Below are 26,490 nucleotides of genomic sequence, written 5' to 3'. Positions count from 1 at the left end.
TGAATGATGCAGTTTTTTTACATGTATACAAATACTTTTTAGAAATATAAAAAATAAGATTGTTTTTTTATATATTTTTTAATATTGATTTATTTTCATGAATTAATTGTTATTATAAATCTAATATAAACATTTCTTAGTTAACAATATAGCTTTTTCATGGTAACTTTCTCTTAAATGGAATAAATTTAAGATGACTATTATGAATTATAATTTTATTTTTTATATAAAAAATAGCTATAATCTTAATGTATTTTTTAAATCATCTTTATTTTTAACAAATAAACACGTTTTTTATTTTTTATTTTTCGAAAAATAAAAAGAAAAAAAAACTGAAAATGAAAATAAAAAATATCGCCGAGCAATACAACAGAAACAGATAGATGAAGGAGCTATGCACGCATGTCGCCGTTGCAGCCCTCCGTATTGAATAGATTTTATACTTTAACCATGCAAGTGTTCTTTAGCGTGGTGAATGGAAGGAGATGTATATAGATGAAGAAACTGATTGGTAAAATCGGTAGCTGAGAGGCTCGATCAAGAAAATATATATAGTTAAGGGACTAATAAGAAGTTCATCTTGTTCCGATGGATGTTAATATTCTCGTTGATTTATGCGAGGTCTTGTGTGTTTGGTATTGCAGTAGCTATTGTGGTTGTAGTTTAGAAAAAGTTGTTTTATAAAAAGTGCTTTTAGTTGAGGTTGATTTGAAAAAATAGGTGTTTGGTTAAAACTATGGTTGAAATTGAGGTTGAAAAATAATTTTAAAATTGAGGTTATAAAATAATTTTAAAAAATATATATTAATATTGATGATTTTTAATTTAAATATTGTGAATTTAACTATTACTATTACATCATGAAATAAATCATACTTACTTAATATAAAATATTTTTTATTATTCCATGAAAGTATCTACAATTTCATTACATATGAAATACATACAATAAGAATTACAGTTTTCATAATTATTTTAGCATATAATAAAATTAGATTAAATATTAACGGGTATAAAATTTACTCTAACTTTTAAAACAAAAATGTTAAAAAAATTAACACACTTTAAAAAAAAAGACGTTCACACAATGCAGTGAACAGTGCAATTTTTTTGCACTATTCACATGGACAGTGTACCGTGTATATTATTTATGTTAATTACACTGTTCAATGAAAAAACAGAAAAAACTTGCTTGCCCAAAACCACATGTGAAACATTAATTTTTTGTAGGTCTAATGGCTAAAACACAACTGCTAAATATAACCAAACACAATATTATTACGTTTGAAAAAAAAAAAAAGTAGAAGCTAGCCAAACTATCGTCGTTCCACTCATCAAAAGGAGTGAACATCTGTTTCACTTATTAGTTGGGGTACGTCACACGTATGCCCTTTCGTTGCCCATCACGCATTTTGCAAAAGCAAAACCACCTTGTAAGAAATATCATCCGGCTACTTTTATAAATGAAATTCCTTGGTTTTGACTGCTTGGTCGGTGCTTGCGATCTGTCCCCTCTCCGTCGGTACTTTCATGGCCGTGAGATTTTAGTGGACCTGCAAATTTGATGGAGTATGATACCCTTTTGTTCGATAATTTGATAATTGATTCCTATATCTAGTCCATCCCTGTGTATATATATTTTTTTTTTTTTTTTATCTGGTCAAGAAGAATGGTTCGTGTGAATTAACAAACACCATTTCTACTGTAGCTTTTTTACAGTGTATTTTCTTTCTCGCAAATCATTAGAATAACTGATTGTTTTAAAATTTTTAATTTGATACTTGATTTTTTTATATATAATTGAGCCTTTTTAAGTCTAAATCTACATCCAATTGTATATTTTTTTGGAATAAAGAGTTGGATTGAACAAATCACAGAGAAAATAAATAGTTTTAAATTTTATACAAAAAAATTATTTTAATCCATCATTTTTTTTGGTTTATAGATGTTCGGTCTTTTTAATTTTAAAAATTTAATTTGGTATTGAATTTTATTTCATTTATTTTTTAAATATTTTTTGCAATTGAAAAAAAAATATCGAATTTTAATTTGAAAAGAGAAAATAATTATTTGTATCTATTTTGATCATCAAAATAATTAAAATTGATATCAATAAGTTAAAATCGATAAAAAAAGTCTTGCAATGGTTGTTCTAAGCCTTAATATTGTCCACAAAAATATATCCAAGTTGAGAATAGAAAATTTTATTCAATTTAATTCCATGATTTGAATCTATTTGTTGAATTGGCTTCTGCATGTTCTAGGACTAGTTTTTGGCTTTAAATATGTTGAAAAATTAGATTGCTTGGTTAAAAACCTATAAACCTAACTTTTCAGTCACCGTAGTGGTATACCGAATCTGGTTAATAGATAATGCATTTTCTCTGTATTTTTTTAAAATAATGTTACCTACTTTATATGAGAGAAAATAAATAGTACAAACATATGAACCTAGACTTAAAGACCCATGCACTTTAGTTGTTCCTTCTAAAGACCCAATGGGTTGGGCCATAGACCCTAACAAGCTTCAAATACATTTATTAAGCAAGGTTGTTATTATCAGACCACTTGAGAAAATAGAACAAATAGTTATTTGTTTTACATAATTTAAAATCCCATTTCATACCATCTGAGATGAGCCAAAACGGATCCAAATGTTTGAAGTATTATTAACCGGTCTTTTTCGCTAATTAAAATTCTCTCGCGATTGTGTATAGTTTTATTGAATCTCGTCGCTTTACATCTTTAAAAACACAGTATATTGATTGAATATTAAGAGAATATATATTTTTTTTATGTAAATATTAACAAAAATATTTTATTTTATTAATACAAGATTCTAAGATATTCAATATACATAATGTTCATAATAAAAAAAATATGTTTTTTTAATTTAAAATAAAAAAAATATTTTTAATTTAAATACCTTAACAAATAATAAAATTATATATTTTCAACGTGAGATAAAATATTTTTAAACTTTATTATTTATAATATATATAGTTTGTATTTATATAAATTGCTTTTTAATTTTTTATATAAAATATTAAAATTTCAAGTATTTTTTTAATTTTTTTTATGATCAAATAACTTGAAACTCAATCTTTTAACCGAATTAAATTAATTTTAAATCATCTGATAACTATGCTGGTAATCGCTCCCACCACTAAATTCGGTATTCCAATGGAACATAAAATTAAAATTAAGTTAATAAAAAAAAAATTAATTGGTCAGACCGATGCAATTGTGCACGTGAATAGGCATCTTCATTTTTTGCCGCTACAATTTTATTTTATTTTTTTTATCAACGTGGCACGTGGCCAGACCACCGAACCTTTTTCAACACTTATAAACTAGAGGCTTAGATATTGAAAATAACTCAAATAAGTTGTTTTGATGGCTAAAAAGAGTTCTACTATTTTTTTCTAGTTTAAATCGTAAGAACGATATTTAAAAAGTTCATTAAATTTAACGAATATATCATATTAACAGGGAATGCATCCTCAAAATCATCTAAATAAAAATTTAATTTAATTAATATATAAAATAGCTTGATAATACCTTTATCGTTAAAAAACATATTAAATAAACTTCAGCGTTTCATTGAGTGATCAAGATATTGTAGAAATTAATCCTTTTAAAAGGCATGAATTGATCAAGGGTGCAAGTTGATCAGCTCAAGCGTCGGGGGAAAATGACATTTTCAGCTGGGGCCACCTCACAACTTGGGATATTTACTTGCTTTTGAACTAAAAAAGTCCACACCCTTGTTAATTAATCAATATTTTTTTTTTTCCAGTTTTCTTCTTGTTTTCCAGTTTTTTTTCTCCAATAAAAATTCAGAAAATATATTCATTTCTAAAGTAACAAAAACCGTGTTCAAATCAAACTTGTCTTCTATAATATTCTTGATATTTTAAGATACACAGTTCGAGAGAAATTTTCTACATAATTAAATCCAGCCTGATCTGTATACATGTTTCTCAAACATTTTCAATTGCTGCTGCTCTAGTTTAAACGAGGTAGGAGCAGTCATGAAGAAACTATTCGGGAGTGTAATTGTGCTGTAGTTTTTAAAAAAATTATTTAAAAAAAAAATAAAATTAATATATTTTTAGTATTTTTTTATAATATGTTGATATTAAAATAAAAAATATTTATTTTAATATATTTTCAATAAAAAATAATTAAAAAACAACCTCCACTGACACTTGCTGAAAACTGAGATCCAAGTCAGTTTACAGCCTATTCATAACGCGCATAGATCCAAGTCACTTGCTGAAAATTGAGCTGAGTTGATCTGTAAAATAATCAACTCCTCGGCTTGTGATTTTTTTTGAGCTCGTGGGAGCAGCCATCAAGAGATTAAGGGCAAAGAAAATAGATGATACACACACACACACACTAATATATTGGTCCAGGTTAATAATTTTTTTTAAGAAAATATTTTAAATATTTTAGATTTAATATTAAACCAAACCCAATAACATTAAACCTAATTATCAAACCAAACCCAATGATATTCAACCTGCTACTCAGCCAGATTTATTTGTGGCTCTGGGTATGCGGCCAGGCCTTTTTCTAGTTTATAAAAAGAGTGTATTTGAATACGATATTTATTTTACATGTTGTTCTATCTCTTTTTCGTTGTTGAACACGTCCTAAACTTCTCTCTCTTCCTCCTCTCTTTATATTATAATAATCAAACATTTGAAGAGGATGTGAAATAGTAGTGATCCTGCCACGACACGCAGCGTCAGACGTGGAGATGTGACCACGAATTACTGTGGCCGCGTCTCCTCACTCATTTTGTCTTATTAGATTTCATTTAGGATTATATTTAGAATTTGTTTTTTTATTTGTAAATATATTAAAATAATATTTTTTATTTTTTTAAATATATTTTTGATGTTATTACATTAAAAAATAAGAAAACACCAAAAAAATATAAATATATAATTTTTTTCAAAAACATTTTTAAAATACAAAAAACAATATTTTGAAAGGTAAAAGAGGAAAGCATATCTCTTCAAGCATTACATCTATATTTTAGAGTTGGATAAACTGATTTATACACAGTATTTAAAATTCGTTTGACATAGATTTTAAAATTATAGTATTTGACATTGCATTATAATCTAAAATTTGATTTTTTATAGTTATTTTAAGATAAAAACGAGTTGAAATAACTTTAAATTAAAAATATACTTAATAGAAGCAACTCAAAACAATTAAAAAAAAAAAGAATGTAGTATAAGTTAGAATATATAGTTTAAAATTATAATTTGATTAAATCAAGATTTCGTAGCAAACTCTTAATTTAGGTTAAAAACAAATCTTAACAGATAAAACTTTCTTTGAGTATATGTTAAAAAATAATTTAAAACAGTTTAAAAAATCATACTAAACATGAGCTTAACATTCCTCTTCTATAACCCCTGAACTCAGATAAATTATAACTGTTTTTATTTCGGAAACAAAGCTTAAAACATTTTTACAATGAGATAAAAAATACAATTAGATATCTATCTCTTCAAGAAAATAAAATAAAAAAATATCACAGCACATAAGATTCATATCGAAACTCTATATAAAGAGAGACGTGGTAACTGTAGATATTTCTCTAAAAGGCGTGGGAATATATTATACTATTATTATTATTATTATTATTATTATATATTATATTATAGAATTGTCTTTTTTTTTATGAATTTTTTTTGTTTGATTTAGTTTGTTAATGTTAATTTTTTTTTATCTAATTATTAGATTTTCATGATACGAATCCCTGGTTTGATGACTTAACCTGATTTGACGAGTTAACACAGATTTTTTTTTCTTTTTAATTAATTTTTTTAGTTTAGTTTAGTCTGTTAAGGTTAATTTTTTATTTATTTAATTATCAGACTTTTATGACATGTATCCTGGGCTTGACGGGTTAGCTTGGTTTGATGGGTTAACCCGGTTAATTCTGGGTAAACCCGTCAATTTTTTTTTCTATTTAGTTATCAAACTTTCATGACGCAATTCTCAGGTTTTACAGGTTAACCTGGTTTGAAGGGTTAACCCAATTAATTTAGATTTTCTTTCTTTTTCTTCATTAGTTTTTTTTCTTCCTGTTAGTTTTTTTTTTCTTTTTAATTAATCTGTTTAATTATCACACTTTTATGACACGATTTTATAGCCAAACCCACATTTAATATTCTTGGGTCCGATGTTGCAGCCAAGCTCACTTGAACTTTGGTCATACAAGTTTAATATTATAAATATTACTTTTGGGTCAGGCGTTGCAGCCAAACCCAAGACTTTTGGATATAGTTTTGCAAAAAAATCTAACACTTTTAAATCTTAGTTTTTTTTTATATTTTTTATGTAAAAAAATTACCTACGGCATCACAAGCCATATATATATATATATATATATATATATATATTATATATATATATATATATATCATAGTTTTTTATATATGCGCGCCCCCTGCGTGTAGGTTTGATTATTATCGCATGACCTAAAAGACAAATATGTAAAAAACAACTTAATTTTGTAACAATCTCGAATTGAATGTAAGTAGTCTTGTCTAAATAAATAATATTTTTTATTTTAAAAATATCATTGTAAAGAATTGTTAATTCTAAACTTGTCAGGCATGAAACATATAAGCATAAAAATACCTGTTATAATATTTTTAAGAATAGACTTGGGTTGACTAATAATAAAACCTGGGTCACTGGTTGAGGTTCGAGTCACAAGTCGAGTTGACCCGAGTCAACATAAAAATAAAAATAATTATTATTATGGTTTTAAAACTTTATATAAGGGTCGACTCGGGCAAGTCATGGGTCACGAGTAGGTTTGACCGTTAAACAATGTCAACACAATGACAAAAAAAATTATTATTATGGTTTGAAATCCCGAATCATGTTTTGACCTAGAGCAAGGCCTAAGTTATGTAGTTAGAGTCTTAACTCAATTTGACTCGAGTCGGTATAGAAATAAAAATGGTTATTATCATGGTTTTAAAAATCCTAGCATGAGATCAACCCAGAGTAAGACCTATGTTACGGATTGAGAAAGCCAACCAGGTCAATATAAGGATAAAAATTATTATCATCATGGTTTAAAAATCCGATTCGGGGATTACCTAGGGCAAGACCTAGGTCACTGGTTGGAAGGGTTACCTTGGTTGACCTATTTTTTTTAAAAAAATAATAATAATCAAAATAACATTATTTTGACCATAAAATGTTTTAAAAAGTCAACAAGCTCCTAACCTGTATTTAATCTCGGGTCAACTTGAGGTTTTAATTGGGTTAGATCGAGTCAATTCTTCTTTTGTTTTTTTAAAAACCAGAACCAATCCAAGTTTAGGGTTGGGCCGATTTTATGTCAACCCTACATGCTAGTCCTGCTTTTATAACCATATTTGTTATGATAATATTAATTTCAACACTTAATATAGAACTAAAAAAATATCTAATTTTTTTTTCAAAATATACTAGCTTAATAATAATATATATTAAAAATAAAACAGATTTTTTATATTTTATCATGTCCTATCAATCATAACTAATTGGATAAAAAAAATCATTTTATCTTATAAACAAGTATCAAATAGAATTTTTTTTATGGTCCTGTTTGTTTGCTGGAAAGTAGTTTCCTTATAAAAAGTGAATTCCGAGAAAATAAATTATTTTATGATGTTTAGTAGTGTAATGAAAAATAAGTTGAAAAAACACTTCCTAGCAGGGGTGGCCATTTTTTGTTCGGTTCGGTTCAATTTTTATTAAAAAAAAGCAACCAAACTAATTTTTTTTTTAAAATCGAAATCGGGTCAAACTGACCGATTTCAATTCGGTTTTTTAGGACAAAATTGGTTCAAATCGGTTTGACTCGGTTTTTTCGGTTTTTCCCGGTTTGACTTGGTTTTCTAGTTTGACTTGGTTTTTTTCCTATTTGGCTTGATGTTTTTTTTGGTTTGGTTTCGGTTTGTTTTTTCGGTTTCAGGCTTGTAAAACTGAAATCAAACCAAACCGGTCGGTTTTTTAAAAATTTTAATCAGTTTAATCGATTTTTTTATTCAAGTTTTCTCACTTTACTCAATTTTTCAGTTTTTTTGCACACCCTTACTTTTTAGTGTTTGACTATGTTATGAAAAATGAGTTAGAAAATAACTTAATAATGTTTTATTTTTTTACAAGTTTATTAAAATAATGAGAAACAAATCTTACAAATTAAAAATTTGAATGAGAATGAAATTGAAAAAAAAAATAATTTCATAAATTATCTCAAATAAAATAAATAATAATCAAAATAATAGAGATCAAATCTAAAAAATTAAAAATTAAAAGGTGAAAAAAATTAAAACAATAATAATAATTAACATTTTATAAATTATTTCAAAAAAAATAAGTAACAATCAAAATAATGATGATCAATTTTGATAGAAAAAAAATTTCAATAAAAAAATGATAAAAAAAAATAAATAATAATTATAAAAATGAGGATCAAAGTTAATATAAAAATTAAATTCTAAGAAATGAAATTGAAAAATAAATATTTAAAACAAAAAATATATAGTAATCATAAGTTTGAGGACCAAATTTGATATAATCAACAAATAATATAATATTTTTAAAATTTTCATAACTTCTGGAAAATGTTTTCTGTTCAAAATAAAAAAAAAACATTTTTATAGAAATTAAGCTAAATTTATCTTTATCTGTAAAATATTTTTTGTTGATTAATTTTTTTAATGATAAATAAATACAAAAAAATCTATAAAGTGGTTTCTAAAAATCAATTTATGTAAAACAAAAGAATCTATATATTTTTTTATTTTTATTTTATTATATTTATCTTTTTGTCGGAGGAAAGTAAATAAATGCTATGTAAAAGGGAACAAAACAAGGAAATTGAAAAGCCACGCTAATTTTCTCGAGACAATCGATTGGGATAAGAAAAAGACAGCATTCCTTTTCCTCACCAAAATTTACCATACACGTGTCTTACAATCTCCCTGTTTACACGTGTAAACACCTCCTTTATATCTTCCATTCAAATCCCTCAGTCTAGTCAAGCCCTTAGATCTTCCCTAATTAATTCAGGTAGCAACTTTCTGATTATATTATCTCTCTATCAATTTCTTGACTAAAAACCCCATAAGATTAACCCCATTGATTAATGTCAGATGATTAGGTGGGGCCAATAGTGGCATTCCATCTTGTCAAATATGGACTCCCTCAAATTATCTTCTTCTTCTTTTTGTTTTTGCACGTACAAACCGATTTAAAACACAGTAACAAATTCTTTCCTTTTCCCTCCGTCTGGGTTTTGTCTCTCACCTTTTCATCTTCTCTCGTCGTATCAATATTTTTCTCCTCAACTAATATTTACCATTTCACCCCTATCACCTCTTTCAGATCCATTATCAATTCTCACAATCTCTATTTTTAGGGTTTTAACATCTCACCACTCTGTCTCTCTTTTCCTTTCTCTCTGATCTATTTTTTCATAAACTCACAAAAATCGTACAATACCTGCATATTCTCAACTTATTTCAATCTAGTCCTTCACAGGATTATTCCGTACATAAGACAGGCTAGTGATTAGATTTTAGAAGAAGTTAGTTTGCTTTTAAGCAGAGATGTTGGGGACAGGATTGCAGTTAACGCGGGGACGAGGAGAAGAGGATTTGTTCTATAATGCCGTGAAAGCGCGCAAAGCTCACCGGACCGATCAACTCCGTAGAGCACGAAGCGATGTTACAGACGATAAACCGGTTGAGAACCGGACCGATGATTTAGAGCACTTCACTAAACCGGTAAAAGTTGCTGTTCCGGCTTCTGAAAGTAACCTGGATCGATTTTTGGAGTCGATCACGCCTTCTGTTCCTGCACAGTATCCGTCCAAGGTTTGGTGGAATTCGAATATATATTTTTTAAAATTTATTAGTAATTTATTGAAATGAATTTTGGTGGCAGACGACAATGCGGGGATGGAGGACGTGTGATGTCGAATTCGAGCCGTATTTCGTGCTGGGTGACTTGTGGGAATCTTTTAAAGAATGGAGTGCTTATGGAGCAGGAGTGCCTTTAATTTTGAATGATAGTGACTGTGTTGTTCAATATTATGTTCCTTATCTTTCTGGTATTCAAATATATGCCGATTCTACAAAAATGCCTCCCAAGTCAAGGTAAAAATAAAAATACTATTTGTCATGGTTTTGGTTTCTGTTTAGCTAATTTTTTAAAACATGTATTTTTTTTTTAATGTTGACACATCGAAATGTTGTTACCTGGTATTTGCACTTTGTTACAATGTTGTTCTTGCGGGTTAGAGTCATTTGCCTCATCATAGCTTGCTGTTTGGTTTCTGTCCTTTGTGTGCGAAACATGTACTGTTATTCCTAGTTTGCATCTGCATCTTCCATAATCCATACTGCGCATTTAGTTTATGTAATAGGCTTGTATAGTTAATCTGAGTGTGGTCTATGTTTACTCTTAACCTTCGAGCTTGCATGTACTCATGTAGTGCTGATCCTAATGTGCAGCCAATCTGGTTTTAGTGGAGTTTGAGCCAGCTTCTCTTCAAGTTTACTTACAAACTTGGTGCTTACGGGCTATTATGAATTGTGTTTTTCTGCAGTAAATGTCAAAGATTTATATGAAGCCTCTCGTAAATGTAAATATGGAGTTAAATTGTTAATGTTGTTGCAAAACTTATCCTTCTCTTTGTGGGTAGTCAAGGTCTTACGCAGCTGCTAAATGAAAAAAATGAGACTTCTGTCGTGAAAGATGATTATAATATACATTTAGATTAGTACATCTAAATATTCTGCTAGATAGGATGTCTACATCGGGCCTTCTCTTGGGTTTTGATTTGTTGGAATAAGATCTTATACTGTTGGGCAGTTGGTACTGTCTGTTAAATTGTTTTTTGAGGCTGTTGAAATTTTGGGATATTGAACATGTGACAGAAAATCTTGTGTTGCATTTTATCAACAAAGTTATTTCGTGTATGATTTCTTTTAAATACATATACACTCAATGGAATTGAACTCAGGTCCAACTCAATACTGCCCAGATTTCAACTTATTACAATCTTTTCATTAAGTTTTTTACTGTTTCCATTATCCTTTTTCATCTAACTAGATCTAAAGCCATATCTTGCTACAGCCTAATTCCCGATGACAGAATATTAAAATTGCTTGATGCCTCAGCTTTCAATAATTGGCCTAAGCATACGCTGTTTTGGAAGCAGTATCATTCTTGTGTCCTAGTGTTACTGTTGCAAAGCACAAATAGCTAGTGCTCAACTAAGCTCATTTGCGTGGTTAGATTTAGAAATGGTTCACAGAGGCTGACTCACACATACACTCAATTTTACTGACTACAATTTAGATTATCTTGTTCTCCTACTTTTTTTTAGCTGTTTACATGTTTTTTGATTAGCTGATTGTACACTAGAACTGAAGGTTATTCTTGTGACAGGCGATTGGGTGAGGATAGTGACAGTGATTTTAGGGATTCAAGTAGTGATGGAAGCAGTGATTATGAGCATGAAAGAGGAGTGAAATGCTCAAGGGATCAATTGAATCATCATCATGTAACAGATGACTTTCCTCTTAGAATCGATAGATTATCGTTGAGAGATCAACATGTTGCCCATAAAGAGGACTTCTCCAGTGATGAGGGTGAATCTGTGAATTGTCAAGGTTGCTTGCTATTTGAGTATCTTGAACGAGACCCTCCCTACAGCCGGGAACCATTAGCTGATAAGGTTATTGAGTGTCCTTGTCAATAGATAGAAACTCTTGCATATTTTGATTAGTTGGGCTCCCTTTTTAGGCTCTATTTTTTGACCTTATCCTAAACTCTTTCTGCTGCCGCAGATATTGGATCTTGCCTTCCGTTTCCCTGAGCTGAAGATGCTAAGAAGTTGTGATTTATTACCTTCAAGTTGGATTTCTGTGGCCTGGTATTCAACATTCTAGTGTTGTATATGATCCGAGTGTTATATTCACACATGACTTATGGTTCCTTATGGACTTCTGTAGGTACCCAATTTACAGAATACCCACCGGACCAACTTTAAAAGATCTGGATGCTTGCTTCCTTACATATCATTCTCTTCATACCTCATTGGGAGGTAATGAATGCATCCGGCCGCTGATTTTCCATGTGGCACTCTGTTTTCATTATTTTTAGGATGCTATTATTTTAATTTTTTTACGTGTCTTAGTTTCTTTGTCTGCTTCTTACTCAGTGACGAGACATTTCGAATCAAGACTGTTTTCACTATACTGTAAACTTATCAACCCTCCTTTAAAAACATTTCCATTTGAAATGCCATCTTTTAATGGCTCACGTAAAATTCTTTGCTTTCCACCTAATGTATAATGGACTTTGGCTTTACCCCTGGATTGGTTTCTGGTATTAAAAGATTATTATGTGGTTGACGTGAGAATACATATGATAGGAAATTGAACAATTAACATTTCTTGGACCTTTTGAGATGGCTCAAATTTTGAGACAGAAAGTAAAGGACGACAATCGCAGTGGATGAAGGAGTAAGGGTACAATGGTTAATGAATTAAAACATGCATCTTTGTTCTTTATTTTTCTTTTACTTTCTGTAATTATGCACTGCCTTTCTGCAAATTATATTTTGTTCTGCTGCCCGCAAACATCCTATTTAGCACAGGCATCCTCCCCCAAATCTTTCATAGATTGGACTTTTTAGTATTATGTTTCTCTTGAAGGGAAGTCTACAATACCTGCAGCAGAACAATGTTGATGCATGTTAGACCAGTGGTTTGAATGAAATGGTAAAATTGTATTACTGAAGTCAAATTCAATGGTGAGGCACCAACATTTGGCAGTGCTGTCATTGTAGCAACCCCTGCTTTCTCATTGCAACTTTTCTGGACCTGAATAATTTTCAGGATGACAAATCTAACTGCTTAACATATCTCTGTCAATTAAAGTTTGCCTTCAGTTACTTTTATGAGACTCATCATGCCAACTTTCTTGGCAGGTGGGCGAGTCGCACAGGCTCCTTTAATGACATATCCCAGTGAAGCGGATGGCATGCCCAAGATATCCTTGCCTGTTTTTGGTTTCGCTTCCTACAAGTTCAAGGGGTCCTTGTGGACCTCTAATGCTGGAGGTGACTGCCAGCTGGCAAACTCGCTATTGCAGGATGCTAGCAAATTTTTGAGACTGCTTCAGGTCAATCATCCAGACTTCCTGTTTTTCTGCCGAGGTGATACAAAGATATGACTGTTCACACACTATGCTAGCTAGAAGTGAAGCCCATTGATACGTTGGTACATGCATATATACCTTACATGTGAGTTTAACAATGAAGATCGTGATGATTAGTGGATTTGGGTATCCTTTCTACTTGGTTTCCTGTTTTTTTTTTTTTTTTAATAATTTATGAGAAACAGGGGAAAAAAGAAATAAAGTTGAGAATGGGAGGAGAGCAAGTGCAATAAGGCTCAAGAATAGTGAATAGAAAAACAAAGTTAGGATATGTGTGCTGCTGAAGGTCTGAGCTAACCAAGGTAAAGAGGTGGTTGGGTTGCTGTCAGTGTAACCGGGTTTCGTCTTGCTTGTTTTCTATATTTCATATAATGGGTATGTCACGATAAACCAGGCACTTTTTTATGCTCTGATTATCCGTATTTAGGATTTAATGTCTTGTTTTGACATCCGTAAGGGGATTTTGATAGGTTGTGTTTTCAAGTTTGAGCCTACCCCAGCAATGTATTTTAACACTTAACTGCGTGATATCCTTGAGGAGTAGGGTGTTAGAATGTTTTTGTTATCTGTATATTATGATTGGGTGAATGGTGGTCCCAGATTGTTTTGTTTGCTTTGTATGGTGATTTTATAGCCCATTTTAACACCTACTGGAGTGGCATGACCCTTCTTTTCGTGACCCTAATTCCAGCCAGATGGTGCTGGCAGATTGTACAGTGTCTGTTATCCATGGATTTTGCCATCGTCTACAATCAGCGAGGAGCTTGCTTTTTCTGTTTAGAGGTCCATATTCAACTCACAGCTCTTGCTTTTGATGGAAGAAAACCAACGAGGGGCTAACACGCGTGTCCCGTTCTGCTGCTTATGTTTTGGCTGGAGTAGGGCTGAGCATTTTTCTTATTTTCTTCTTGTTGTTTTGGATCAAAATAAATAATCAAATTAAAACTATTTTTTTAAAAAGTTTTTGAAAACTAATTCAACATGAACAGTTTTGGTTTAATTTAATTTGGTTTTTATCCTTTTCAGAACTGGAATTTTTGGTTGAGTGTTTTTCGAGCTTTTTTATTTGCAATATTTTTCAGGTTTTTATTTTTGTACTTGCTTATATTTTCTAACTCCGTGTCTTTTTTCCGAGATATCTTGGCTTTTTCAATAAGTATGGTTTTTTTTGAAAGTTGGCTTGGCATGTGTGATCTAAAAATTCAACTCCAGTTTTCTTTTTGTTAGATTTTTATTCAAAAATTAAACTTGCAAAAAGATACACGAAAGGAAAGGAAAGAAGTAATTTGACTGTAAAATCACAAGGAGGAGATGAAAAGTTATTAAAATGTAAAATCAATCATTATTATTTGAATGAGAGGAAATCAAATACAAAAAGTCTACGTACATTTTTATCATTTATCTTTATCTTCTTTCAAAGGTCAAAGTCACTTCTCCTTTTGTTTTAGCTAGTTAAGTTCTCTCTCAACATTTCTTTTTTCAGAAACTTTTATGCTAGCCTTCTAATTAATAGTTGTGGAGTATAGAGGAGAATGACACAGATTTGAGAGAGATGATAGACAGAGAGTAGGGGGAGGGGGTGTCTGGGAATATTGATTTAGGTTCAGGGTTGGAAAAAAATATTCTATTTATACTTGTATTTTTTAAGAGTTAGTCTAGTTAAATTGGTTTGGGTAGGTTTAGTTCAATTAGTTTTAGATTTTGAAAACCAAAATTAAACCGTAAATTTTTTGTGATTTTTTAATTGATTAATTCAGGTTTTTTTTTTATTTGATTTTTTCAATTAATGTTTTTTTAATTTTCTTAATTTAATCAGTTATTTGTTTTTTTTTTTTCATTCCTAACCAGAGTAGGGCCTTTCTTCCTCTTCTTTTTTAATGTTTTTGCTTATAATATTTCTTGTAAAAAACGCATTTAACAGCGTATATCACTTGATGCGTTTCACAAGCATACTTGCAAGAAGTTGAAGCTGTGAATCACTGTGAAAAACAAACTAGGTGATCAGTTGGTTGACAGCTTAGAAAAATTGTAAAATAGCCTGGCAATTATCAATTGTCACAGGGTTGTTTTTCTCGTCAAAATTTAAGGCTTCTATGCGTCAGTCAGTCTTGTTCTGCTGTGCTGGACTCAGTTTTTTCTGCTCCTCTATTTGTTCACAACTAGTTTGTCCATAAACTAAAGAAGTTTTCTACACTCTTTCAATATTGTAAATAAATGGAATATATAAATAAATATATATAGAAATAAACACACAAGTTATTACAAGAATCAATCCAAGCCTTTTTTTAACTCAAAAAAATATACACAAGTTCATCCATGTGTGTGCTATGATGCATAATGTTATGCCCTCCAGAACTTGCATGCTATACACGCCTATTTAAAAAGTAATAACATGTAAGATTACAATAAAAACCATCTCCCAAGACCAGAAATACATCAGGTCAGTTTTGTCTAAAACAGTCAACTGTGGAAAACAGCCGACTGATGGAAATTTAGTAAAAAACCAGAATCTTCGCAACTAAAATTAATGGAAGTCCTTGGTTCTATATTCCGAAGGCACAATGAGCCTTCAAACACGTATCCAGGAAATTGTTTTTTCAATATATATATGTATTATTCTTTCAACCCGTTTTATTACACTTAATTAAAATCTCTAAGCCAAGCCTTTATGTTTTTCCAACATACGAATATAGCCTAGATGGTATGTTTGGTTATTGCTAAATCATGCCGTGATAATTTCGGCTTGTGCAATTCGGTACTCAATATAATAAAGTCTGGGAAAGCTTTCCTCTATTTATAGGATGGCTTTGGCTTATCCACCCCTCTTTATGAAGATTTTCACAAACCATTCTCAATTAATAAATCTGTTAATATTGTTTCAAATACCCAAATCTTCCCTTGTTTCATAATCCCTCTCTCCCTGACTTTCTCTGCTGAGAAAATCTTAAGGTGCGATTGAGAAGAAAAGAGATTGTATGAGAGTTGCTATTTACACGAGTGGTTTACGTGGTCCAAACTGATGACATGTTATTTATTTTAATAAGAACTGATTGTAACTAATAATCAGTACCATTAAGATATCACTAACGTTATAAGGTTTTTTTGTTAGTTTGGATTATTTTAAACCAACATTTCAGTACTTTTGTCATTCTTAATATTTTTCTAAACTTGTCAAAAACTCTGCACTTTTTTTTTTTTGTTTGTTCTCATGTCGAGTCGTGCTAGGGAAAGATGGTGGGAGTATTAATTTCATTTGCCACCGGAGAGGGGAGAAACATCAAGACTTTATTGAAGAAGGGAAGAAATAACTCAAGAGAGACAACAGTTTTACAAAAGCAGAGTGTGTTCTCTAGAAATCAGGTTCTTCATCCACTCGGTCTTGAAGCTTTCTCTCCAAGGCCTCTGAACATAAGTTTCCCATCATATGATAGAAGGACCTCAGATCGGATAACTGGCTGATCGACATTTTACCCATGATAGCCCTTGCAAGTCTCTCCCTCTCCTCATTCATCGTCAACCTTTCTTTGTACACAGACGCGTTTCTCACTGTTGCACCCATTTGTTTCAGTCTCTTCTCTTGCTGCAAACTTAGCGCAGTATTTGCCTGCAGGTTACATGTAAAATGCACTCTAAAGGGACGTACAAATAAATAAATAAATAAATAAATCCTATCTAGCACGATCGATTTCATATATATGCTAACCTCTAGAAATTCTGCTCCAACTTGCAGTTCTGATTCTTGACCAGTTGCACCTCCTGAGCTGTACATGTTTCTTGCAATTGAGAAACTTCTGACAAGTATTCTTCTTTTTCTCTCCAGTTCCTGATTAAGTTTAGGAGCTTCCAGCACGCATTCTGACCGATTAAGCTTCTTCTCGTAAGCAATAACTGCCTTAGCAAATTCCTGCGGAGAAACCATGTATTCTTGGTTTTTTGAAAGGAAAACTAGATTCTAGTTGCTACCATTATTAAGGTCTTGGCTTTACCTTATATGCAGATGGACATCCAGGGTAGTCAAAATCATCGGAGTCTTCGTTCCTCATCCTTTCTGGATGAAATTGAAGACCCATGATGAACTTTCCCTCTTCAGGATTGTAAGCATCAGGATCATAAAACCCTTCAATCAATCCATCAGGAGCAAAAGCCATTGGAACAAATCTTTGAGCCAATTTCCTTACACCTTGGTGGTGATAGCTATTAACCATGATTTCCATTTTATCTTCCTCCAAAGAATCTTTAAACCAATGATGCAAAGGAGTGTTTTCCAATACCTTTACCACATGCCGGTGCCCGTCATAATTCTCATAGTCCATGTGCATCACTCTTTGTTCTTCAGGGACTTTCTTTGAGAGCTCTTTCTCAACATCCTGGTAAAGTGTACCTCCACAAGCAACATTAAGGACTTGGGATCCCCTGCATATTCCTAGGTATGGTATATTTCTTTCAAGGCAAAGCTTTGCAAGCCTTAATTCAATTGTATCTTTCTCCCTGTCAATGGAAGTATCACTTACGTGGAGTTTTCTTATCTCTTCAAGTTCTTCTGGTGAAAAACCAGATGGTTCTGCATCGTAATGAGATGGATCGATATCTTCACCTTCGCACAGTAAAACACCATGAATAGGCTCAAAGCTCTCCAATAGCATGTGGACTCCACTTACCCTTGGGACTATAACTGGCACCGCCCCATAACTTACAATTAAATCTAGATGATATTCTCCTGTATATTAAATATAAAACACCGGTTATGTTTCAGAAGTGAAAACTGAATTTTTTTTTGAGATTGAGCATGCAGCACCCGCGTTCGAATTTTTATTTGAAAACTCAAATCATTCATGCAAAAAGATTCAATTCGGACGTAGAAGGTGAGCTTTTGATTCGTGATGCAATAATAACAAAAGAAAAATTAAGGGTAGTGAAGAAAAGGGAACGAACCAACAAAATCTACAAACTTATTCTTGCGAACGGTTCGACGGGAGACGATGAGAACTCTTGGAAGGATCATTGAGAGATCTGAATTAGCCATTTCACCCTTTGACATGGTAAATATATATACCCGCTTCAGATCGTGGTGGGAGAGTAGTGAAAATTAGAGAAGAAGAATCTATCCTCAATCAATGCAGATTTCTATACGTGAAAAAGTAGAGTATCAGAGGAGATTACAGTTTTGATTTCTTGCTTTTTTGGATGAATATAATGATCTTCTTTTTTTTTCTCTTTCTCGTATGAGAGTTTGGCGATTCTTGAGAGAGTTCTTTATAGGAGAAGAAGAGACAGCTAGGCGCCGCGTATTGACCCCTGTTCGTTTTATCGTTTCCCTATTTTTAAGATTTATTTAGGAGCTAGGGTTATCTTAGGTTAGGTCAAACTTGATTAGATGCTGATGTGTAGACTTCTCCTCTTTGGATAGATCAAATCAAAGAGTTAAGTTGGTCTCTGTGTGTGTGTGTGTGTAATTACGGGATTTTTTTTTTCTCTTTGCTCACAGATTCATTAAGTTTCACTCCCACTCCTTATAAGATTTAAAATCTGTCAGTTTTATCCTTTTAGTTTTTATAAAGTTCCAATCTTACTCCTAAGTATTACATAGTTTATTTTTTAATTTGTTTTTGTTATTTTGGGTTTTATTTAGGCCATGTTTGTTTCTAGGAATTCACTTTCCTGGAAACCATTTTCCTCACTTTCCCATGTTTGACAAATACATGGAAAGTGAGTCAAAGGAAAGGAAATTCTGGTCAAAGAAAATGTTAACATTAATCTCAGGAAAGTGTTTTCCGGTTTTTATTATTGGAAAACACTTTCCTGAGCCCGCGTTCTCGTGCTTTTGTAACTGTTCATGTTAATTGCACTGTTCAATGAACAGTGCAATTAACATGAACAGTACAATTACGTATATTGTTTACTAAAAAATAGTGAACAGTGCAGTTCTCTTGCACTGTTCACTTGCTTGCGGAACTCTTTTTTTTTTTTTTTTTTTTAACATTTAAAAAAAAATAGTTTAGATTAAATTTTATACCTTAATATTTTATTCAATTTTATTACATGCTAAAAATATTATTAAAGTTATAGTTTTTGTCGGATGTATTTCATATGTAATGAAATTATAAATGGTTTCATGGAATAGTAAAAAATATTTTACAACCTTATTTCGTATGTAATGGAATTATAAATGGTTTCATGATATATATAGTTATATTTTATAAAATAAGCTATGTATGAATATAGGATATAATAAAAAAAAATTAATCATTATACATTTTAGATTTCATTTTTTTTTATTGTAAGTGATTAAATATTTTATATATATTAGATAAATTTTTTTAAAAAATAATTTATTAATAAATTATTTTCCAGTTCATTTTCCATAATACAACCAAACACTGGAAAGTGTTTTCCATAACACTACCAAACATCGGAAAATACTTTCCCGGAATTCACTTTCCAAGAATTCACTTTCCCCGGAATTCATTTTCCAAAAGGAATTCACTTTCCTGCAAACAAACGGAGCCTTAGATTAATTTCTAGGTATTCAAGGGAAAATTTGAACTTTATAAAAAAATAAGGATAAAATTAGGAAATTTTAAATTATGAGGGTTGAAGTGGCACACTGATGAATTTGTAAGAACAAAATACATAGTTTATCTTATAATTACATCGGTGGATTTGAGATGGCATATTTGGTGTTTGCCAGCTCAGGTTTGTGGGACGTGGCCTTAGGAGTCTTGTTTGGAGGCTCCAACTACCTGAATAAAAACGAAATAGAATAAATAAATAATGGTTTGCATGTTTAAGTGTTGGGCGGCATATACTGAAATCGGGAATGATGCTATCCTCTTGTTATTTTTTGTTATTTTTTATTTTAATTATGTGGGTGTCCGGGCCAGCTTGCGCGCACTACGATTAATTCTACTGCTCACTGAACATTCTGCAAATCTAGTGAGCATGTAAGGCACCGCGGGGTGACAGACATGAACGGTGAGATTTGAACCCAGGATATAGAGGAAGGAAACAAATCCCTTTAATCGCTGGCCAAGACCTCAAATGGTAATTTTATATGAATGTGATGAGGAAATATATATATATATATATATATATATTCAAAGATATCTGTTTTTTTTTTTTAAGGGGAGGTCTTGCGTGTAGTGATAACAATATTCCCAGTTGCAATTAAAAATGTAATTAATCAAGATCGATCGTACTAGCGTTAAAAATTAATTGAGTTGGAAATATCCACAAATATCAGTCTAATGATTTATTTTATTGGAAATCATTGTCCGAGGAATACTATTATGCATGCCAATCCATGCATCTTAATTAAATTTTAAGGAGAAAAACTCTTATTTCTAATTCATTTCTATCCACATCAAACTGATATTTATAAATAAAATAATACTCTTTAAAACTAATGTATTTATGGAGATTAAAAGACAACCAGAAGATGTTATATATAATTATTAGAGTAATTAATTTCAATAATAATAATAATAATCATTTATGTTATTCTAAAGTGCCATTATCCAAATATATTGGTTTGTATAAGGTATAATAAAATCTTTTACCTTTTAATATAAAATACAATTTTTACCTGATATATAAGGTATATTTTTGTTTTTTGGGGACTTTAATGCGACTGTCTTATGTTTATTTTGTGTATGTTTTCTAAATGCTGTAGATCACTTTGATTAGTAACATAATGTGATTAATTAGGTCATTTAATAATATATATAACCCGATAAGGTCTGGTAGAGCATTCCTCGAAATGGAAATTGGGTCTCGTAGTATGAGTGGTGCTCAAACTTATCAAGATAAAAGGATCTTGAGGAGAGTATAATACCTGCCACCACCCTTTTAATTAATGCTTGCTTGCATTGCAGGCTCGAAAGTTGACTTTCCATATCGATCAATTTCTCGCAGCATAATTATCTTCTTGTTCTTTTTTCCTATTTAAATTAAAGTTGGCTATTTAATCTGCACCATGATCCTGTATCCTCTCTTCTTCTTCTTTTTTCTTCTTTTTTTTTTTTTTTTCTAATTTATAGAAGTTCGGATCCTTTTGGATTTGTTCTGGGTTTTCTGCACATCAAGTTTAATGTTTTTTTTCCCCGAATTGTATGAGATAGAGGAAAGAAAGTAGGAAGAAGGAAAATACAGGAAAATGAGGTGAAAGGAAAGTCATTTCCTCTCTCTCCCTGTTTTTTTTTTTTTTTTTTTTTGATGACGTGAAAGGAAAATATATATACATATTCTTTAATTTGAAGCAAAGAACACAAGGAGGGAAAATTTTCGAAGAATAAAACTAATATCATGCTCCTCGAGTTCAGTCTAACAAATGGACTTTGTTCAGGAAAAAAACTAGAATTTCGCAAGTTTCCCACCCACTTACTCTGTAAACCGAGAGCTCAGCAAATGTGGATCTCCAAATAAAATTTTATTTTCATTTTCCTTTCTCCTCATTCTCTCTCGTCTTGAAATTCTTGTTTTCTTTCCTCTCACTTTCCTCTCTTCCAAGTGTAATGCAGATCACTATATAATTAGGTCTTAATCCGAGTTTTTTTTTTTTCTGGGTACTATTTAAGCCAGGTATTATTATTGTATTATTCATGCTTCTGACTTTTTCCAGAATTTCTTAAGAAACTCGATATGTAAACCCTTTGCAATATACCGGGCTTCACAAGCCGTATATGGTTATCGGCCTTTAAAATAGCCCAATATGCTTTAAAGGTGTGCTTTCAGTCTCAAAGTGGCTCCTTTGAAATGTTTTATTACTTCTTCTCGAATCGAAATTAATTAAATTACAAATAAAAACTAAAGTTATTATCATTTTTATTTCACACTAAATAATATCCATTCAATTCGAACCCAATAACTTAGATTTAGATAATATAACAATTATGTTCTTAACAAAATATGTGAAAATCTTCAAAAGATTTAAAGTCTATTTAACATGATTTTTGAATTATAAATCTTAATTTGAGTCAAAATTTTAAAATTATTTTTCATAAATAATATATTAAAAAAAAATTTAAGAAAATTTTAAATTAGAATTACGTTTAATACAAATTAAATTAAAAATATTTTTTTTAAGAAATGAATGTATTAAAAATTATAATCCATGACTTAAAAGTTAACATTTTTTATTACATCAAAACTTTCACTTGTTTTTTATTAAAATTTTTAATTTAAATTAAAAATTATTTCTAACTAAATATACTTATAAATTTTTTAAAATAAAAAAATATTACATTAATTTATAAAAATTATACAAAACACTACTCACATACGGCTAGCTTTGTTAACAAAAAGGAAAGTAAGATAGTGTTTTATATTAGTTAGTGGTTATTTTTTAAAGTATTTTTTATCTAAAAATATTTATAAATAATATTTTTTAAAATTTATTTTTAATATTAATATATAAAATATAAAAATAATAATAATAAAAATAAAAATAAATTTCTTAAAAAAACGGCGTGAACACTTAAACAAATATACCCTTTATTAAGAACCCTGGGACACGGGGTAAGATAACAGGAAACCAGGCGTCCCGGCAAGCCAGCCGCGTTCGAGCTACCGAGGCAGACACGATAGTCAACAAAGTCAGTAAGACGTCCACTCCCCGCCACACATTCTTACATGCTCTCTCACACCGAAATACCAGGATTACGATCAAAACCAGCAAATCCCTCAATTGCCCCATCATTAGTCGATCTCCATCTCCATCCCGTGCTCATGACAGCACCAGATCAAAACCTCCTTTAATGACAATCATATTTTACCCGCTAGTTAAACTAAAAAATATCGGCTCATGTCCTAAAAGCAGAGCATCCAGAGAAAGCAAAGCAGCTCCCCTATAAAGAGGAAAGTGGGAAAGAGAAATGCAAGAACTCAAGCTCGAAGAGACTACCATTAAAAGCAGATAATTAACTAACACAAAACAAAAAAAAATGCCCTTAAAGATTCAATAATATTACACCGTTCTCCAACAGTTTTAAATTATCGAATATCACTCCTATAGCTTATTAAAGACTCTCAATTTTACCATCTACTATTTAAGTTACTAATGTAAAGCGAGCTTTTTCCAGATTTCATCTCTCTCTCTCTCTCAAGTCCAGATACATGCTATAGTATCTCAAAACACACTTCAAAAACTAAAAAAAAAAAAAGGCTTTTTGTTGTTTAATGTTAACGTTGGAATTTTCTGCAAATTAAAAGGGCAAAATCAGGGAATTCTAAACTATAGAAACAGAAGTGAAACATAGAGAAATGAATAGAAAGGGGCAAAAGGGGAATCTTATCAAAGCAAGCAAAACAGCATATTTTTAACATACATATACTGACACAGAGAGTCACAGAGTAGCAGCAAAAGCGATAAAAAAAAATGGCAGTCTCAGTCTCCATTTTAGCTGTCATCACTTCTCTTCACCTCATCGCCTTCGTCCTCGCCATCGGCGCTGAAAGACGTCGCAGCACCGTAACTCTCTCTCTCTCTCTCTCTCTCGATTTTTTAGTCTTTATCCCTTCTATTAATATTTTGTTTTGTGTTGTGTGAGAAGGCTAAGGTGGTGCCTGACCAGTACGATGAGAGGACTTACTGTGTCTATGATACGGACGCGTCTACGGTTTACGGGCTAGCGGCGTTTGGGCTGATACTTATTAGCCAAATGATTTTAAACGGCGTTACCAGGTGTCTCTGCTTTGGTAAAGGCCTTGTTACTGGAAGCTGCTCCACTACTTGTGCCATCATCTTCTTCATCTTTTCCTGGTAAAAGAAAGTTTCCATTTTCTCCCTTCCCATCTCTTCAAATTCCCTGTCTATCATCATTTTTTTTTTCCAATTATTTAGAATCATTAATTTTAACGGTCTGGATCAGTCCTTTATTTACATATACTTGATTGATTAACTGGGTCCCATTTCAAAATTTACTCTTCCACCGACAAATGAGTTAAAAGTTTCTCGAATATTTGCACTCTGTCGTTTGAACTATTAAGTGGCAACATGTGAACTAAGCAACAAAATTAGGGAAACATGTTAATCTGAATAAAGAGTGTGTTGAATTGATGTGGTTATGTTTGGTAGTGATTAATCTGCAGTTAATTAAATCCTTGGGCTATAGTGCCTCCATTTTCAACTTTCGGCTTTCAGGTTTCAATCTAGGCGCGCCAGGCTTTGGCATTTGTCCTTTCGGGAGTTGGTAACTGACCCACTGTCTTGACTTTGTGGCGATGATTTATTAGAAAGAAGCTTGAAGTAACACCTTTTTTGTGTGAACTCTATGAATAAGGGCTTCCCTTTGCCGTGATTATCAATCGAATAATACTGTTTTCGAAGAAAATTATGATTTTTTTTTAAATTAACATGCTTTTTTAAAAGTTTTTTTTTGACAAAATAACAAAATTTAAAAAATTATTGGTGAAATAGCATAGTTTATATCTATTGGGAACTGCAACATTCAAATTTGTTTGTTATTCAAAAACATGACATTTCAAAGAAATTGTGAAATGAGTTACATAAATTACAATGAGGAGAGAAAATAAAAAAATAGATCTCAGAGGCGTACCAAAGTTTCGATTAGAAAACCACATGTGCCATTGAGATGATCCCGATCAGATGAATCTAACGACACTAAGAAAGGTCACCAACAGTTATTGAATTGTGCTACACTTGCCGCACAAAGATGGTGGGTGGCTCATTTGCCTTGGGTGAAAGTGTGGCCTAATCTGGTCATTGTTGGTGATCTTTTTGGTATTGTTGGATTCGTCTTGTAATCTAACGGCACTAAGAAAGGTCACCAACAATTATTGAATTGTGCTACACTTGCCGCACAAAGATGGTGGGTGGCTCATTTGCCTTTGGTGAAAGTGTGGCCTACTCTGGTCATTGTTGGTGATCTTTTTGGTATTGTTGGATTCGTCTTGTAATCTAACGACACTAAGAAAGGTCACCAACAATTATTGAATTGTGCTACACATGCCGCACAAAGATGGTGGGTGACTCCTTTGCCTTTGGTGAAAGTGTGGCCTACTCTGGTCATTGTTGGTCATCTTTTTGGTATTGTTGGATTCGTCTTGTTGTGATTTTTATGAAGGTACTGGTGATATTATAATTCGAGCTTCAATAAGCCTCCAGGGTTTCTTTCTTTCTTTTTTTCTCTCCTCTCTCATTGTAATTTCTAAAGAGAGGAGAAAGGGAAAAAAAGAAAAAGAAAAAGAAAGAGAGACAAATTTGAATGCTGCTTTTCTTGGTCCATATACAAAAAGTGTTATTTCACCGATTCTTTTTTAAACCATGTGATTTTGTTAGTTTTCTTTAAAAACCATGGCTTAATTTGTTAGTTATTTGGATTTATAATAGGTGAGAGATCTTAACTACTAAATCTCCAGGTTAAGCTTTTTAGGAGCTGAGGCATGCTTATTAGCTGGATCAGCAAGGAATGCATATCATACCAAGTACAGAGGACTGTTTAATCAGGGTGAATTATCATGCGCCACCCTTCGCAAAGGTGTCTTTGCTGCTGGTGCAGCTCTTACATTGCTGTCATTGATAGGGTCAATCCTTTACTATTTTGCTCACTCGAGAGCCGATACTGGCGGATGGGAGAAACACCAGAATGTAGGTGTTGGGATGACCAGTGCAAGTTACCCACAGCAGCAACAAACAAGTGAGTTTGAGAAGGTTTAACTATGATTTGATGAGGTCAATATCTACAGTTTTGGGGGCTTATCATTGGGGAAAGATTGACCGTGGAAAATGAAATGGTGTTAGAGATCTTCAAGCATGCATGCGTTAACTTATATCATGTCTGGTGTGAAATTCGTGTTTTTTCCATGTATATTTGTTGTGCACTTCATGGTCACTTGCACGGATTTGACATTATAGTTATACTATTAAGATCGCATCTGCCTGTGTCCCGCTATGCCCATTGAGTCCATCCACACTTGGCTGCACAATAGTCTTATGATTGCTGCTCTTGTAATAATTCTAAAACTTTGATTGTCGAGTTTTTAAGTGGCGTGGTTCCTTCTAGCTTGGTGAGATGTTGCAGAATGCTACTCCTTGTCTTGCAGCTCTGATACACAATGGGCCCTCAAATGAATCTGAGAAAGAATTGTGAATCTATAAATCCAACTGGCTCTGAGGTTCCAGGTTCAAATACTGGATAAGTTGTCTGATGGACTGGTTAGGAAATCAATCAGGTGGTTGAAATCTGACATTTCTTCCCCGTGAGGAAG

The 26,490-nt window shown here is 31.7% G+C and overlaps 3 protein-coding genes across 3 annotated transcripts; 2 read left to right on the top strand and 1 right to left on the bottom strand.

Annotated features, from left to right (window-relative positions):
* Positions 1–9,205: 9,205 nt before the first annotated feature.
* On the top strand, positions 9,206–13,930 carry LOC118057880 (uncharacterized). The gene is made up of 6 exons (XM_035070607.2): positions 9,206–9,911; positions 9,982–10,193; positions 11,491–11,779; positions 11,892–11,977; positions 12,057–12,148; positions 13,037–13,930. Exons 1-6 carry the CDS (start codon positions 9,645–9,647, stop codon positions 13,279–13,281), a joined length of 1,191 nt encoding a protein of 396 aa, XP_034926498.1. The 5' UTR covers positions 9,206–9,644; the 3' UTR covers positions 13,282–13,930.
* Positions 13,931–16,530: 2,600 nt separating this feature from the next.
* LOC118057910 (putative glutamine amidotransferase GAT1_2.1) lies at positions 16,531–18,558 on the bottom strand. Its single transcript, XM_035070649.2, has 4 exons — positions 18,199–18,558; positions 17,253–17,983; positions 16,970–17,170; positions 16,531–16,870 (listed from the first exon to the last, which is right to left on the bottom strand). Exons 1-4 carry the CDS (start codon positions 18,302–18,304, stop codon positions 16,616–16,618), a joined length of 1,293 nt encoding a protein of 430 aa, XP_034926540.1. The 5' UTR covers positions 18,305–18,558; the 3' UTR covers positions 16,531–16,615.
* A 4,980-nt stretch (positions 18,559–23,538) lies between these two features.
* On the top strand, positions 23,539–26,284 carry LOC118057909 (uncharacterized). Its single transcript, XM_035070648.2, has 3 exons — positions 23,539–23,731; positions 23,814–24,022; positions 25,642–26,284. Exons 1-3 carry the CDS (start codon positions 23,639–23,641, stop codon positions 25,937–25,939), a joined length of 600 nt encoding a protein of 199 aa, XP_034926539.1. The 5' UTR covers positions 23,539–23,638; the 3' UTR covers positions 25,940–26,284.
* The last annotated feature ends 206 nt before the right edge of the window (positions 26,285–26,490 follow it).

Source organism: Populus alba, chromosome 10, assembly GCF_005239225.2.
Source record: "Populus alba chromosome 10, ASM523922v2, whole genome shotgun sequence".
NCBI classification, from domain to species: domain Eukaryota; kingdom Viridiplantae; phylum Streptophyta; class Magnoliopsida; order Malpighiales; family Salicaceae; genus Populus; species Populus alba.
Note: the sequence above shows the minus strand (reverse complement) of the source record. Positions and strands in the feature narration are given on the sequence as shown.